At 39.4% G+C, this 15,345-nt stretch overlaps 2 protein-coding genes across 2 annotated transcripts in view; both read left to right on the plus strand.

The window, feature by feature from the left end:
• Window positions 1-1,546: 1,546 nt before the first annotated feature.
• LOC128568521 (protocadherin alpha-1-like) lies at window positions 1,547-5,036 on the plus strand. Its single transcript, XM_053566204.1, has 2 exons — window positions 1,547-4,161; window positions 4,978-5,036. The coding sequence occupies exons 1-2, from the start codon at window positions 1,701-1,703 to the stop codon at window positions 5,034-5,036; spliced, it is 2,520 nt and encodes an 839-aa protein (XP_053422179.1). The 5' UTR covers window positions 1,547-1,700.
• A 3,522-nt stretch (window positions 5,037-8,558) lies between these two features.
• LOC128569335 (protocadherin alpha-C2) overlaps window positions 8,559-15,345 on the plus strand; it is a 181,865-nt gene continuing 175,078 nt past the window's right edge. Inside the window, exon 1 of the mRNA XM_053567513.1 lies at window positions 8,559-11,208. Within this exon, the coding sequence (XP_053423488.1) occupies window positions 8,812-11,208 (2,397 nt within the window). The 5' untranslated portion in view covers window positions 8,559-8,811. The remainder of the gene's footprint in view (window positions 11,209-15,345) is intronic.

The following is a 15,345-nucleotide window of genomic DNA, read 5'->3' on the forward strand; positions in this document are numbered from 1 at the left end:
GGGCTACAGGTTTTTCTGTGGTGTTTTCCTGGAGTAAATAATTATCTAAAAGCTTTTTGTCTGACTAGCTGTCCCTTTCCTGGTCCTTTGTCTAGAGATAGAATTTTTGAGCTCTTTTTCATCCATTTTCAATGATATTTCTAGTCCGTTGGCTTCTTTGGCTGTAATAAAAAAAAATACAGAAAACCCAGAAACCTCATCACTGTGTCATTATTCAATATTTAGAACACATTATAGTACTTTGCACTTTCAAATGTTGACAGTGTTCTCTCAATCTGTTGAATTCCAGAAAACTTCCATGTTCTGAATTTGTTTCATTTTTGGAATATGATGATGTTTCATAATATGTATCTTATGTTGCTGCACCTTTGTAATAAAGTAATTACTACATTGAACTACTTCTAAAATGTATAAACTGTTAAAAAGTAAAAAGCTCCATGTTTTACCAAGTAAACAAGGATTGGGCTTTCTGATTATGCAGACACAATGGATTAAATAACCTTTAAATATTTTTAGCACTTAAAGTAGAAACATTAAGGCCACTATTTGGAAAATAATTATCCATAGTTTTTTTCTGACCCATTTCTTAGTCAAACTTTGATGTAGCAGTGGAGTTCTGATTATGAATGGGACTGAAATTCAAAGAGAGGTTATAATAGCTTATTCTCAAATTATTTCTTCTAAAAACCTAACCTTTGCATTGGATTTATATTTTTCTTTTGACTATGGAATATTTTAAGATTCTCAGTGTGTCCTTGAAAGTGATTCAATATCCATATTATTTTTGTCAAAATATGACAATGTTTGGTCTTAAAAAGGAAAAGGTATGGTTGAAAATTTAAAAGAGAAATAAAGAAACAATGGCCACTAATTCAATTAGAATTAATGACTGTTGGAAAACAAACGTATAAGTTCAAAATTAGGTCATTATTTTATGTAACAAGCAACAAAGGGTAATGTCTAAAATAACTAACATTTCAAGTAACAAAAAATGATGTTCATGCAACATTGAAGAAATTTTAAATGTATTCCAAAAAATTTCTAAAAATGTTGTTATATAAGTATCTGCTAACAATATATATTTGTAGGGCTATGTTGTGTGTGTAAATATATATGCATATAATAATATCATTTAAAAAATAAATACCCAAGCTATCCTAGAATAAGGTGAACCTTAGTAGTCAAAGTGCTTTATTTGAAAACTCTAGCATTTGATTACAAGTATTAATAACAAAAATACATGAGTTAATAAATCATTTTTCAAAAAGGGATGTAATAAGAGGTTATTTAAATGTATCCTGAATTTCCCCAAATTCAATTTTAATATCTTCGTGATATTAGCTAAAGAAAAATACTGGGTTACTTTCTCTCAAATGAGATTTAAAATGTCCAAGGTCTTTAAAGGACATAAAATCGAAAATGATTGCACTGAGTAAATTGTAAATGAATATAGAAACTGTATTTTGAAAATTAACATGTGGGTCTAAAATTTACGTTAGCCACATGATGTCGCTGTATACCACAAAGTCTTGTCAAATGGAAATAGTACCGACCACTAAAAATAAAGAAGGAAGCTCCATTTTGTCACTCCCCGAGAGAAGACAAAAACGGTAAGAAGATAAATAATTGAAAATATTAACTAACAAAAGCATTATTTTGAAGTAATGCAAGAGTAGTACGAGAGTTGTAGTGCGTTTGCAATGCTGTTTTCCAGGAGAGGAGATCCCAGAGCCTGGTATTTATTGCTTTTGCTTCTGCCCTTCCCAGCCTGGGGAGCAGGGAGCGGCCAGCTAAGCTACTCGATCCCAGAGGAAGCCAAACACGGCACCTTCGTGGGTCGCATCGCGCAGGACCTGGGGCTGGAGCTGGCGGAACTGGTGCCACGTCTGTTTCGGGTGGCATCCAAAGTCCGCGGGGACCTTCTGGAGGTAAATCTGCAGAATGGCATTTTGTTTGTGAATTCTCGGATTGACCGGGAGGAGCTGTGCGGGAGGAGCGCAGAGTGCAGCATCCACCTGGAGGTGGTAGTGGACAGGCCTCTGCAGGTGTTTCATGTGGAGGTAAACGTGAAAGATATTAATGATAATCCACCAGTCTTCAGAAGCAGAGAACAAAGGTTATTTATTCCTGAATCTAGACTTCTGGCTTCGCGTTTTCCCATAGAGGGCGCTGCTGATGCAGATATTGGTGCCAACGCCCATCTAACATACACTCTCAGTACCAGTGATTATTTCTCTTTGCAAGTACAGGCAAGTGATGAACTGAGTAAATCTCTTTCTCTTGAATTGAGGAAATCTTTGGATAGAGAAGAAACACCAGAACTTCATTTATTATTGACAGCCACTGATGGGGGCAAACCAGAGCTGGAAGGTACACTTGAGCTACTTATCACGGTGCTGGACGTTAATGATAACGCCCCACTGTTTGACCAAGCCGTGTACAGAGTCCACTTACTAGAGACTACAGCAAATGGAACATTAGTGACCACGTTAAACGCTTCTGACGCTGATGAAGGTTTAAATGGTGAAGTTGTCTTTTCCTTTGACAGTGGTATTTCTCCTGACATTCAAGAAAAATTCAAGGTTGATTCCAGCTCAGGAGAAATTAGACTAATTGATAAACTGGATTATGAAGAAAAAAAATCTTACGAAATCCAGGTAAAGGCAGTTGATAAAGGAAGCCCTCCGATGTCAAATCATTGCAAGGTTTTGGTGAAAGTGCTGGATGTAAATGATAATGCCCCAGAACTGGCGATCACTTCCCTGTCTTTGCCGGTCAGAGAGGACGCTCCACGCAGCACAGTTATAGCCCTCATCACCGTGTCTGACCTTGACTCAGGAGACAATGGGCAGGTCACCTGCTCCCTGACGCCCCATGTCCCTTTCAAACTGGTGTCCACCTTCAAGAATTACTTTTCTTTGGTGTTGGATAACGTCCTGGACCGCGAGAGTGTGTCTATCTATAAGGTGGTGGTGACAGCGCGAGACCGGGGCTCGCCTTCTCTATGGGCCACAGCCACTGTGTCTGTGGAGGTGGCCGACGTGAACGACAACGCACCGGTGTTTCCGCAGTCCGAGTACACCGTGTTTGTGAAGGAGAACAACCCGCCAGGCTGCCACATCTTCACTGTATCTGCGTGGGACGCGGACGTGCAGGAGAACGCGCTGGTGTCCTACTCTCTGGTGGAGAGGCGGGTGGGCGAGCGCGCGCTGTCGAGCTACGTGTCGGTGCACGCGGAGAGCGGCAAGGTGTACGCTCTGCAGCCTCTGGACCACGAGGAGCTGGAGCTGCTGCAGTTCCAGGTGAGCGCGCGTGATGCAGGCGTGCCACCGCTGGGCAGCAACGTGACCCTGCAGGTGTTCGTGCTGGATGAGAACGACAATGCGCCTGAGCTGCTGGCGCCTTGGGTAGGGGGTACCCTCAGCGCAGTGAGTGAGCTTGTGCCTCGGTCGGTGAGCGCTGGCCACGTGGTGGCAAAGGTACGGGCGATGGATGCTGACTCTGGCTACAACGCATGGCTGTCTTATGAACTGCAGTTGGTGGCTGGCAGTGCACGCAGCCCGTTCCGCGTGGGTCTGTACAACGGCGAAATCAGCACCACGCGCGCCCTGGACGAGGTTGACTCACCGCTCCAGCGCCTGCTTGTTCTGGTGAAGGACCATGGTGAGCCAGTGCTGACTGCCACAGCTACCGTGCTGGTGTCACTGGTGGAGAGTGCCCAGGCACCAAAGGCCTCGTCTCGGGTGTTACCAGGAGCCATTGGCCCGGAGGCGGCTTTGGTGGATGTCAACGTGTACCTGATCATCGCCATCTGCGGAGTGTCCAGCCTGTTGGTGCTCACATTGCTGCTGTACACCGCGCTGCGGTGCTCGGCTCCTCCCACTGAGGGAGCGTGCCGGCCGGGTAAGCCCAGGCTGGTGTGCTCCAGCGCGGTGGGGAGTTGGTCATATTCGCAGCAGAGGCGGCAGAAGGTGTGCTCTGGGGAGGCTCTGCCCAAGACTGATCTCATGGCCTTCAGCCCAGGCCTGTCTCCAGGTCTGAACTTGTCAGAAAGAAATGAAAATACAGAAGCGAATTCGGATGTATCCGGTAATGTAAGTCCAATTTTCAAAGGCTTTGAATTTTTTTTTATGTTTAACTTATCTAGCTGTATTTTCAATTGTCAATATTTGAGTCCTTCACCCAAGAGGTGTGCCATCTATACCTACAATGTATCCATTAGGTGGGGGATTACTGAGCCCTTTCTCACCTTTCCTCCCTGCCCACTTCTTGAATTTAATTTTGTTCTTCCTCTCATATGGTCCTATAATTGTTCATCTACTAGTTTGGAATTAGTGTTGAGTACATGGGATGCTTGTTTTCCATTCTTTAGGTCCTTTTGTAAGGAGATTGTTCAATTCTATCCAGGTATATACAAAAGATGTAAGGTCTCCATCTTTTTTTGGCTGAACAGTATTCATGGGGTATACATATATCACAGTTTATTAATCCATTCATGGTAGGCACTTGGGTTGTTTCCACATCTTTGCAATTGTGAGTTGAGCTGCTATAAACATTTGAGTGCAAATGTCCTTTTGGTAAAATGATTTTTTTTGTTTTGGATAGATACCTAGTAATGGAATTGCAGGATCAAATGGAAGGTCTACTTTTTTTTTTATGGTTGGAGATTCATTGAGGATACACAGAACCAGGTTACAATGATTGCATTTGTTAGATAAAGACCCTCCTATAATTATGTCACAACCACATGGAAGATCTACTTTTAGCTCTTTGAATATTATCCATACTTCTTTCCAAAAAATCATAACTTGTTTTTAAAAGAATTTATTTAGGTTGAAAAGGTAATTATCTCATAGTACTTCAATGAGAGGTTAACCACAAGATTATTAGTGGAACTGAGCATTTTTTAATGATAGCAATGACTTTTTAGATTTGGCCTAAAAGCATTCAGACATGTCTTCACACAACTACATAGAGATCACTGTAAAAAACAAAGTTTTAGGTTGATGCGTTATGGATCTAAGAACAAAAAATAATTCTTTTTGCATTATAATGATTGTAATAAAAGTTAAAATTTTCTTGGTTATTTGAAGGTATTAACTTGGAGGTGAATCTTAAATATTCATCACTATTAAACCAAAAGAAATGAGTTTATGAGTACAACATTTGAAAAGTTATTTTTATTTATGAAAAGATAATTCTAAAAATGGAGGAAAAGATGATTGTGGAATGTTATTGTCACTTAGTATTTGTTTTAACACAAGTATGAATGGATTTCCCATTGACAGTTCATGTTCTTGCCTCACTCAAAATCTTCTTGTAGTTAACAAAACTTTCGATAGTTTTATTTTACTTCACAAGATTTCTTCCACAAAACATTTTGTATTACTTCCTCTCATTTTTTTGATGAATCAGTTGCCTTATTTTCCTACTTTTCCTCCTGTTCTTGCCTATGATTCATTTGTTATTCACTGAATATTTTAGTATTAATAAAAGCACAGAATAATATAGATTTATGACAAAATTTATTTTTTAGTATTATCCTATGGTATATTTACAATTTAAATTAGACATTCATTTAGGAAATGCATTGACTTAAAATGGTCATATCCTTAAAAGATGATGTCAGGGTGGCACCCGTAGTTCAGGGTGTAGGATGCCAGCCACATACACTGAGACTGGTGGGTTCGAACCTGGCCCCGGCCAGTTAAAAAGGCAATGACAACTGCAACAACAGCAAAAATAGCTGGGCATTGTGGAGGGCGCCTGTATTCCCAGCTACTTGTGAGACTGAGGCATGAGAATCGCTTAAGCCCAAGTGTGTGAGGTTGTTGTGAGCTGTGACACTATGGCACTCTACCCAGGATGACAGCTTGAGACTCTGTCTCAAAAAAAAAAAAGATGATGTCATATATGCTGAGATTTTATTACCAGGTTATGAATATTATTATGCATTTGGATTAATTTTGGTTAACATTTATTATCCGTTAAGGTGAGCAGCTTCACACCTTTGTTGCCTATCTGAAAAAACTAGGGAAAGATGATTGTACTATGCATATTGAGAATAACAGTGTTATTTTAGTATTTCTATGGAGGCTCCAGATTTCAAATAGAAACAAAAACTATCATTGCTTTTAGTAAAATATTGATAAATTATAAATTATTGATTTTGGATTATTAAATTTCAGTGATTAGTTTTGGTTTCAGGGATACAATTTCAGGAATTGTCATTTTATTTTCAAGTTACCATGGTATGTTGATACCAATGCAACTTAATTTTAAGGAAGATATTATTATTATTTTTTAACAAGAACAAAACAGAGCTCTTTATTTCACCCAGGAAGATATTATTTTTACATTGTCTGAAATAAAAGGGAGAAAGTTTGGACTTTATTTCTTGATACGTTTCTTCTTTTTCAGAAAACTTCCTTTTTAAGATTAGAAGTGTAATTCTGATTGCAAGAGGGACTTTACCTAACAATTGCAATCAGTGTAACCTGGCTTATTGTACCCTCAATCAATCCCCAACAATAAAAATAAATAAATAAAAAAAAGAAGTGTAATTCTGTATTCTGATATGACAAGAAATAATTAGAGAAATAAGGGATCATTTCAGGTATCTTTTGGACTTGTGGTCATTAAAGAATACAAATAGATGAAAATGATAAATAGTTGTTTATTCTGATTCCCAATACCAATATTTCTGTTCTGTTTATTTTATTTTTTTATTTTTATTTTTATTTCTATTTTTGAGACATAGCCTCAAGCTGTCGCCCTGCATAGAGTGCTGTGACATCACAGCTCACAGCAACCTCCAACTCCTGGGCTCAAGTGATTCTCCTGCCTCCGCCTCCCAAGTAGTTGGGACTACAGGCGCCTGCCACAAGGCCAGGCTATTTTTTGGTTGCAGCCGTCATTGTTGTTTGGCAGGCCCAGGCTGGATTTAAACCCGCCAGCTCAGGTGTATGTGGCTGCTGCCTTAGCAGCTTGAGCCACAGGCGCTGAGCCTGCTCTGTTTATTTTAAAGGGAAAACTGAAATAGTCAATGCACAACAGTATATGTATTCGGGTTCCACTGCCATTAAGCTAATGTGAACAGAATAAATTTTAACAGGAGAGCATTACAACAAGTAATACAACTGATAGAACATTATTATTGACACTTTTATTAAGGCATCTGACCACTAAGCTGATTAGATAACTTGTATTCTATGGGGAAACCTGTTGTGTTGTGATCTCTCTTTATTTCTCCCTCTCTCTTATGATGGGGAAAGTGTTTCACTATATCACCCATGCTGAGCTCTAACTCCTGGCCTCAACCTATTCTTCTGCCTCAGCCTCCTGAGTAGATGGTATTACGGGGATGAGCCACTGTGCCCAGCTGATTTCTTTTCATTAAATATAAAAGGTAATAGAAGAAAAATAATAAACTGGAATTAAAATGTCATAAATATCACTTCTTCTTTCTTGCTTAGCATCTATTACTCCTTCTTGCTTTTTTCTTCTGGGGCTTTGCGGAAGTTTTGTGAAAGACTTGGTTGAAAGTTTTGCAAGAATAAATGTTCTAACACATAAATGTTATGGATTTTACTGTTAAATAGCTTAGATAGGTGCAAAGGATATAATTTAAGTAATGGATACTATATTAGCTTCCTTGGGATTCTGCAACAAATAACCACAAACTTTGGGGCTTCAAATAATAGAAGTTTATTCTCTCATAGCAGTCCAAAATCAAGATGTTGGCTGGGCCACATTCTATCTGAAGACTGTAAGGGAAAATCCTTTCTTGCCTCTTCCAGCTTCTAGTAGCTCTTAGCATTCTTTTCCTTGTGGCAACATAACTTCATTTCCTGCCTCTGTCTTCACTTTTTTTCTTCTCTGTTTATCTTTTCTTTTTCTTTCTCTTATGAGAAATAGCTGTCATTATATTTATGGTCTACTTTAATCTGTGATGATCTCATACAAAATCTTTACCTTAATAATATCTACAAAGGTCTTTGTTCCAAAGACATTCTGAGGTTCTGAGTGTAGAAGACTTTTGCTAGTAAACCCACTACAAATACCAAGAGATGTCAAACACAGGTGGGTATCTGCTAAGCATATCCTCTTAGTCTCTTAAGAAGAGAGGAAGAAAGGTGCTTGCCTATCTGGCAATGACTTTCTTTCTTGGGGCAAGGAGAGAGATATTCTAGATCCTCAGAATCCCAAGTAACAGCACAAAAATAATAGCATACCCCTAGACATATTATTCTGAAAATCAACCTTAATTACCTTACATAATTGCAAAAATAGTTTCAAGCTAGCCATGTTCCCTGGAACTGACATCTGGATACTGGGTATAATTCCTTAATGTGTCAATAATGGCCAATATTCATTTGTAACCTTGCTGTATTCTCTTTTACTCTGAGTTCTTCAGGCTCTGATTATCACTTGACAGTAATTTGGCTTTACTTCACCTCTCATTTGTCCCAAATTTAATAAAGTCACACATATCATTTCACATAAAAAAGAGGTAAAACGGTAATATATTTTAGGGCTTAAAATACATATTTTTGTAAAACGAACGCTGAGTAAACTTAAACCAGACAATCGTCTAGTTTTAAGTCTCTACAGAATAACAGTTAGACCTTACGTTTTAGCCACATGATGTCGCTGTCTACCGTGGAGTGTTCTCTAGGAAGGAAAATAACCAGAGCCCTTTTGTTACTCCAGAGAAGCCGAGCAGTAAGAGAAGCAGCAGGATATTAGCAGAGAGTAGATTGTTTAATTTTTGCAAATCATGCGCTTGTAATTTGATGAACTCACTGAGGAATGGTAATGGTGTCTTCTATGAGAAGGGGCCAAAAGGCCTGGATTCGGCTGCTCCTGCTTTTGTTCATCTCGTTCTGGGAGATTGGGAGCGGCCAGCTCCACTACTCAATCCCAGAGGAGGCCAAGCACGGTACCTTCGTGGGCCGCATCGCGCAGGACCTGGGGCTGGAGCTGACGGAACTGGTGCCCCGCCTGTTCAGGCTGGCGTCCAAAGGCCACGGGGACCTTCTGGAGGTAAATCTGCAGAATGGCATTTTGTTTGTGAATTCTCGGATTGACCGGGAGGAGCTGTGCGGGCGGAGAGCGGAGTGCGGCATCCACCTGGAGGTGATCGTAGACAGGCCGCTGCAGGTTTTCCATGTGGAGGTGGAGGTGAAGGATATTAACGACAACCGGCCAGTGTTTCCAGTGACTGCAAAGACTCTTCGATTTCATGAATCGAGGCTGCTTGACTCTCGGTTTCCTCTAGAGGGAGCGTCTGATGCAGATATCGGAGTAAACGCTGTTCTCTCCTACAAGCTCAGCTCCAGTGAGTTTTTCTTTCTAGATATACAGACAAATGATGAACTAAGCCAATCTCTGTCCCTCGTCCTGGGGAAATCTCTGGACAGAGAGGAAACTGCCGAGGTTAGTTTGTTACTGGTGGCTACTGATGGAGGCAAACCTGAGCTCACAGGCACCGTTCAAATACTTATTAAGGTGTTAGATGTGAATGACAACGAACCTACTTTTGCCCAATCGATTTACAAAGTAAAGTTGTTGGAGAATACCCCAAATGGAACCTTAGTAGTTAAATTAAATGCTTCTGATGCAGATGAAGGATCAAACAGCGAACTTGTGTATTCACTCAGTAGTGATGTGTCCTCCACTATACAGACCAAGTTCAACATAGATCCCAGCTCAGGGGAAGTTAGAACTAAGGGAAAATTAGATTTTGAAGAAGCGAAATCCTATGAGATTCAGGTCACTGCAACGGACAAAGGAACTCCGTCAATGTCAGGACATTGTAAAATTTCTTTAAAACTTGTAGACATCAATGATAACACACCTGAAGTCTCAATAACATCTCTCTCACTTCCTATCCCAGAGAACGCTTCACTGGGCACTGTCATCGCCCTTATTAGAGTGTCTGACCGTGACTCTGGTACCAACGGGCAGGTGACCTGCTCTCTAACGACCCACGTGCCCTTCAAGCTGGTATCCACCTTTAAGGGTTATTATTCTTTGGTATTAGACGGCACCCTGGACCGTGAGAGCATATCTGTCTATGAGTTGGTGGTGACAGCACGGGACGGGGGCTCGCCTTCCTTGTGGGCTACAACAAGCGTGTCCGTGGAGGTGGCTGACGTGAACGACAACGCGCCCGTATTTGAGCAGCTCCAGTACACGGTGTTTGTGAAGGAGAACAACCCGCCGGGCTGTCACATCTTTACTGTGACCGCGCGGGACACAGATGAGCAGGAGAACGCGCTGGTGTCCTACTCGCTGGTGGAGAGGCGGGTGGGCGAGCGCGCGCTGTCAAGCTACGTGTCTGTGCACGCGGAGAGCGGCAAGGTGTACGCTCTGCAGCCGCTGGACCACGAGGAGCTGGAGCTGCTGCAGTTCCAGGTGAGCGCGCGTGATGCAGGCGTGCCACCGCTGGCCAGCAACGTGACGCTGCAGATGTTCGTGCTGGACGAGAACGACAATGCGCCCGCGCTGCTGGCGCCTCGCGTGGGTGGTACCCACGGTGCAGTGAGTGAGCTTGTGCCTCGGTCGGTGAGCCCTGGCCACGTAGTGGCAAAGGTACGGGCAGTGGATGCTGACTCTGGCTACAACGCATGGCTGTCTTATGAACTGCATTTGGCGACTGGTAGTGCGCGCAGCCCATTCCGTGTGGGGCTATACAACGGTGAAATCAGCACAACACGCGCTCTGGATGAGACGGATGCTTCGCTCCAGCGCCTGCTTGTTCTGGTGAAGGACCATGGTGAGCCCACGCTGACCTCCACCGCCACCGTGTTGGTGTCCCTGGTGGAGAGCGGCCAGGCGCCGAAGGCCACTTTGAGGATGTTGCCGGGCTCTGTGGGCCCGGAGTCGGCGCTGGTGGATGTCAACGTGTACCTGATCATCGCCATCTGTGCAGTGTCCAGCCTGTTGGTGCTCACGGGGCTGCTATACACCGCTCTGCGGTGCTCTGTGCTGCCCACCAAGGGCGCGTGCGGGCGGGGTAAGCCCAGGTTGGTGTGCTCCAGCGGTGTGGAGAGCTGCTCATACTCACAGCAGAGGCGGCAGAGGGTGTGTTCTGGGGAGGGTCTGACCAAAACTGACCTCATGGCTTTTAGCCCCAGCCTATCTCAAGGTCCAGACTCCTCAGAAGAAAGACAACAGCCCCCAGAGTCAGAGTACTTAGGGAAGGTGAGCTTTTTGATTTTTATCTCCAATTCTAGAATTGTGTTATTTTCTTATTTTCTATGGATTCTATTAATTACTTAGATTCATAATTCTGCCTTTATTTTGTATCATTATCATAGCATGCAATATTGAATATTATCAGAGATCAATTTGTGCATTTAGAACAATTTACGATACTGTTGTTGTATTTTTACATTTTGGCATTTCCATAATTAACTGTTTCCATAAGCAATAGGACCTTGAAAGATTGAAAAACATTTCAGTAACATTTCAAATTTTAACATTAAATATTTTTTCTCTCTTAAAATTTTTTAAATTACAATAGTGGAAAATGTTAAAATTTGATTATATAACACATATTTTCTTTTTTTTTTTGAGACAGTCTCAAAAAGTAGAGTGCCTTAGCATCATAGCTCACAGCAACCTCAAACTCTCAGGCTCAAGTGATCCTCTTGCCTCAGTTTTTTCATTTTTTAGTAGACCTGGGTTCTCACTCTTGCTCAGGCTGGTCTCCATCTGGTGATCTCAAGCAAACTGCTCATCTCAGCCTCCCAGAGTGCTAGAATTACAGGCGTGAGCCACTGCACCTGGCCATAATACATGTTTTCAATTTACATTGTCCATTCTGCCAGAACATGTTCAGAGTAACTGTACATTTTATATTCTGAATATTTCCTTGATTGTTCTTTGGATTAAGAATTTCTTTCTTTTTAACTGTTTATGTGACAGTTAATACGTTACTTTTTCTTTTCTTTGTATTTGAAAGCAGGCTGAATAGATCTTTTAATGCCATAACCTGCAAAAGTATCTATTACAGGTCATTACTGCAGATGACAGGCAGCCCTTAGGAATAACCGCTCATCTTAGATATGTTTTTTATAAGTAAAATAGACTGTTATTTGGTACAATGATTTCACACTGGCAAAATCTTTGAGTTTTCAGGCAAAATACAGAGTTTATTGAGAAAAGAGTCTCTTTCAATTTTTACTTAGAAATCTTCTGAGTAAAAAAAGCATTTGAAAATCATATTGGGGTTGGCCCTGTGATGGGACATTTTATTCATTTCTGTGAAGAATATTCTAGTCCAGTCATTATGTTAGTGGTTGATCAATTATCCTTCCAGTGTTAGAATTATTAGGCTAATCCATGCAAGCCTCCCACTCTGAAGAGATGACCTTTCTCTGACACCTAATTCTATGACTAGAATTACATTTTCCATTACTGTGAGCTCACTCAATTTCACAGCATCCATATTCCTAAGGAAATTGGAGATTTTCTAAAAGGTAATCTTGGGTGACTACATTTTCACTTAAAATTTGTGTTAGGTAATTAAAACACTGAACTTGACAAACAAATGTTACACTCAAAAAGTTTCATCTTTTAGTTTTTTTTTCAAGCAAAGGAAGATGTGTTGGAATGAAATAACTGCTTAAAACTACCTTCTGCTATTTGGTTCTTAGTTATTTGATTTTTTTTTGGTGACCAAATGTGATGAATCATAGAAATAACTTCTACTAAGTCATCTTATCCTCAGCCAGTTCAATTAGGCCAGAATATTCAATTACACCTGGGACTTGTAGTTTTGTGGGAAAATGTTGAATTCCATTTTTTTTCTTCTTGAATTCAATTTAAGGATAGTCTATTCCTACAGGAAACTTATTAGCTTATTCAGTTGATACTCTTCAAAATGTAGAGTGTATACATTTCTTGGAAATCAGAAAAGTTAATCCAAGGCTTTACATGGAAAAAGAAATTTTGACTTTAAACAAATGAGGCAGAAGTTCTTTCTTGGGAAGGGGTCATCCTATTTAGAGTATCATAGCTACTCACCAACTCCTTGAGACTTGTATGATCAGGTGGAATCTGTCCTACTGGAAGTATGGCCCAGATGTTTCTACCATAGGTAAATGAAAAGCTTTTAAAATGATATCCAGATGTGTTCCAATCACTATGAGTCACAATCTATTGTTTTCTGAGTTCTTATTATTTTCTTTCTTTTTTTTCTCTTGGGCTTGAGCAGTCCTCTCGCCTCATTCTCTTGTGTAGCTGGGACTATAGGTGTAGGCCTGGCTAGTTCTTTTAAGAGACAGGGGTCTCACTCTTGCTCAGGCTGGTTTTGAGCTCCTGAGCTCAAGCAATCTGCCTGTCTCAGCCTCCCAGAGTGCTAGGATTACAGGTGTGAGCTACTATGCTGTCTCTTTTGTTTTTTATTTTTATTATTTTTGGGGGGTTTAATTGCCTATGGAAATGTTTAGGTAATAGTAGAAACTATTCACTAATACCTTATCCACACATTGGCTCAATATTCTAAACTCATAGTTCTTTTAGTATTACCTGTAGCTCCTGATAATCAGTATGGCATCCACTCCGTTATTAATTTTATGTGGCATTCCATTTTGCAATTAGTATAACTTTTAAATGTGATGAAATTTGTAATATGACAATAATTGTCAAAGGCATATCATTAATATAAAGTCCGTGATGTTTTAAAATTTTAATATTGTCTCATTTTTAAACTAGCTACCACCTTTCAAGATTCATCAAAGTACTAATTGGGATATTAATATCTATAATTATTTCTTAGATCCATGCTTTTCAGAAATAATTCTTAAATGTTTGCTTATTTCTTCATGAATTTGCCCAGTAAAACTAGTTAGAAATTATGTAAATTTGATATTAGCAAATGTCATTAATGTAACTTACCTGTTAATCTTACTTGGAAAAGTTAATTTAAAGTATTCATTTATTTATTCACTAAAACACTAATTGATTATTTAGTGTATTCTAAATACGTGTGATAAAATATAAGTAAGTTTCAATCTTGGCTTCCATTCAATGAGTACATAGGAAACTAGTATGAAGCTTTTTCCCTAATACCTACATCACATGTTTGATTTAATTTTAAAATGATATAGCTATAAGCAAAAATTTGGACTTTTTACATCCCTAAATTTGACCACATCCCATTAATTTTTTTTGCCCAGTATTCAAATGCTCAGAGAACTCATCCCTGTCATTGAATTTATAGATATCTTTAAAATATCAAATTGCTTAGTCTTACATATATTGAATACTGACTCATGTTACAAAGTAAATTTTCTCTCTTAACTGATAAGCTCAATCACCAATTCTGTCAAGTAACAACTTTTTAAAAAATTGCAATCTAGAAATTCAGAGCGGAGATTTAAAACAATTATTTTATGTTGTGAACATTTTAGAATATACAGGTAAATTGAATTGCATAAGCAGCGGAAGTTTAAAAAAACTAATATATTCTTACTTGATATTATGTGAAGGTAACAAATATACAAATCACATAGTGTTGTCTGTTAACAGGAAACAAATTTACAAAAGAACTTTATCATAAAAAGACTGACTTCTGACATCTTTCATATATAACAGTTAAGACAGTTGACAAAGACATAATTCTTGAATAAAGGACACAAGAGTGATTTATAGATATTCTACAAATTAATAAAATAATACATTAATAAAAATTAATAAAATAAGTGAACATATTTTTCAAATTGACAATTGCCATAATAAGAGTAAATATATTTATATAGGTACACACATTTTACAAAGACTTCAATATCTTAATGTTTTGATGGTCATAAATCTCAAAGATTCTGACTTTTCCATAAAATGCAGCCTTGCAGCCTGGGATGCCCAGGGGCTAAAGGTACAGCATCTTGAATGTGATTTCATTCTTATCCAAATACTACCTTTTAATATCGTGTTTTTGGGTTATTTCCTTAACCTCTGTGTGTTTGTAAAAAGTGAATCGTAATAATACATATTTCAGAGGGTTGTTGTAAACATTTTTTGGGATAATTCCATTGAGACAAGTACAAAACTGCCTGGCACATGGGGAAACATTTTCAATAGATGTCACTGTTAGAACAGTAAAGAAAATTAATATTTTACTGTATGTCATGAATTGGCACAATTGAAAGTGATGAATTAGGGTAGAATTTCTAAGGACCTAATTTTGATAAAACATTTCTCCGAGTGCTCGGAAAAAGTTACAACTGAAAATAGAAATTTTTGGAAAAGGTCAAACGACATATAAGGAAAAGATACTTTTACACATGTAATACTTACACGTTTAGCCACATGATGTCGCTGTCCACCACAAGG

This window comes from Nycticebus coucang, chromosome 17, assembly GCF_027406575.1.
Source record: "Nycticebus coucang isolate mNycCou1 chromosome 17, mNycCou1.pri, whole genome shotgun sequence".
Taxonomy (NCBI): Eukaryota; Metazoa; Chordata; class Mammalia; order Primates; family Lorisidae; genus Nycticebus; species Nycticebus coucang.

What these genes read in the sequence shown, in the direction of transcription:
- LOC128568521 (XM_053566204.1), top strand. Translation starts at nt 1,701, where the DNA reads ATGCTGTTTTCCAGGAGAGGAGATCCCAGAGCCTGGTATTTATTGCTT. An exon ending in ATCTAGCTGTATTTTCAATT is followed by an intron (nt 4,162 to 4,977) that starts GTCAATATTTGA and finishes AACTACATAGAG; the next exon opens with ATCACTGTAAAAAACAAAGT.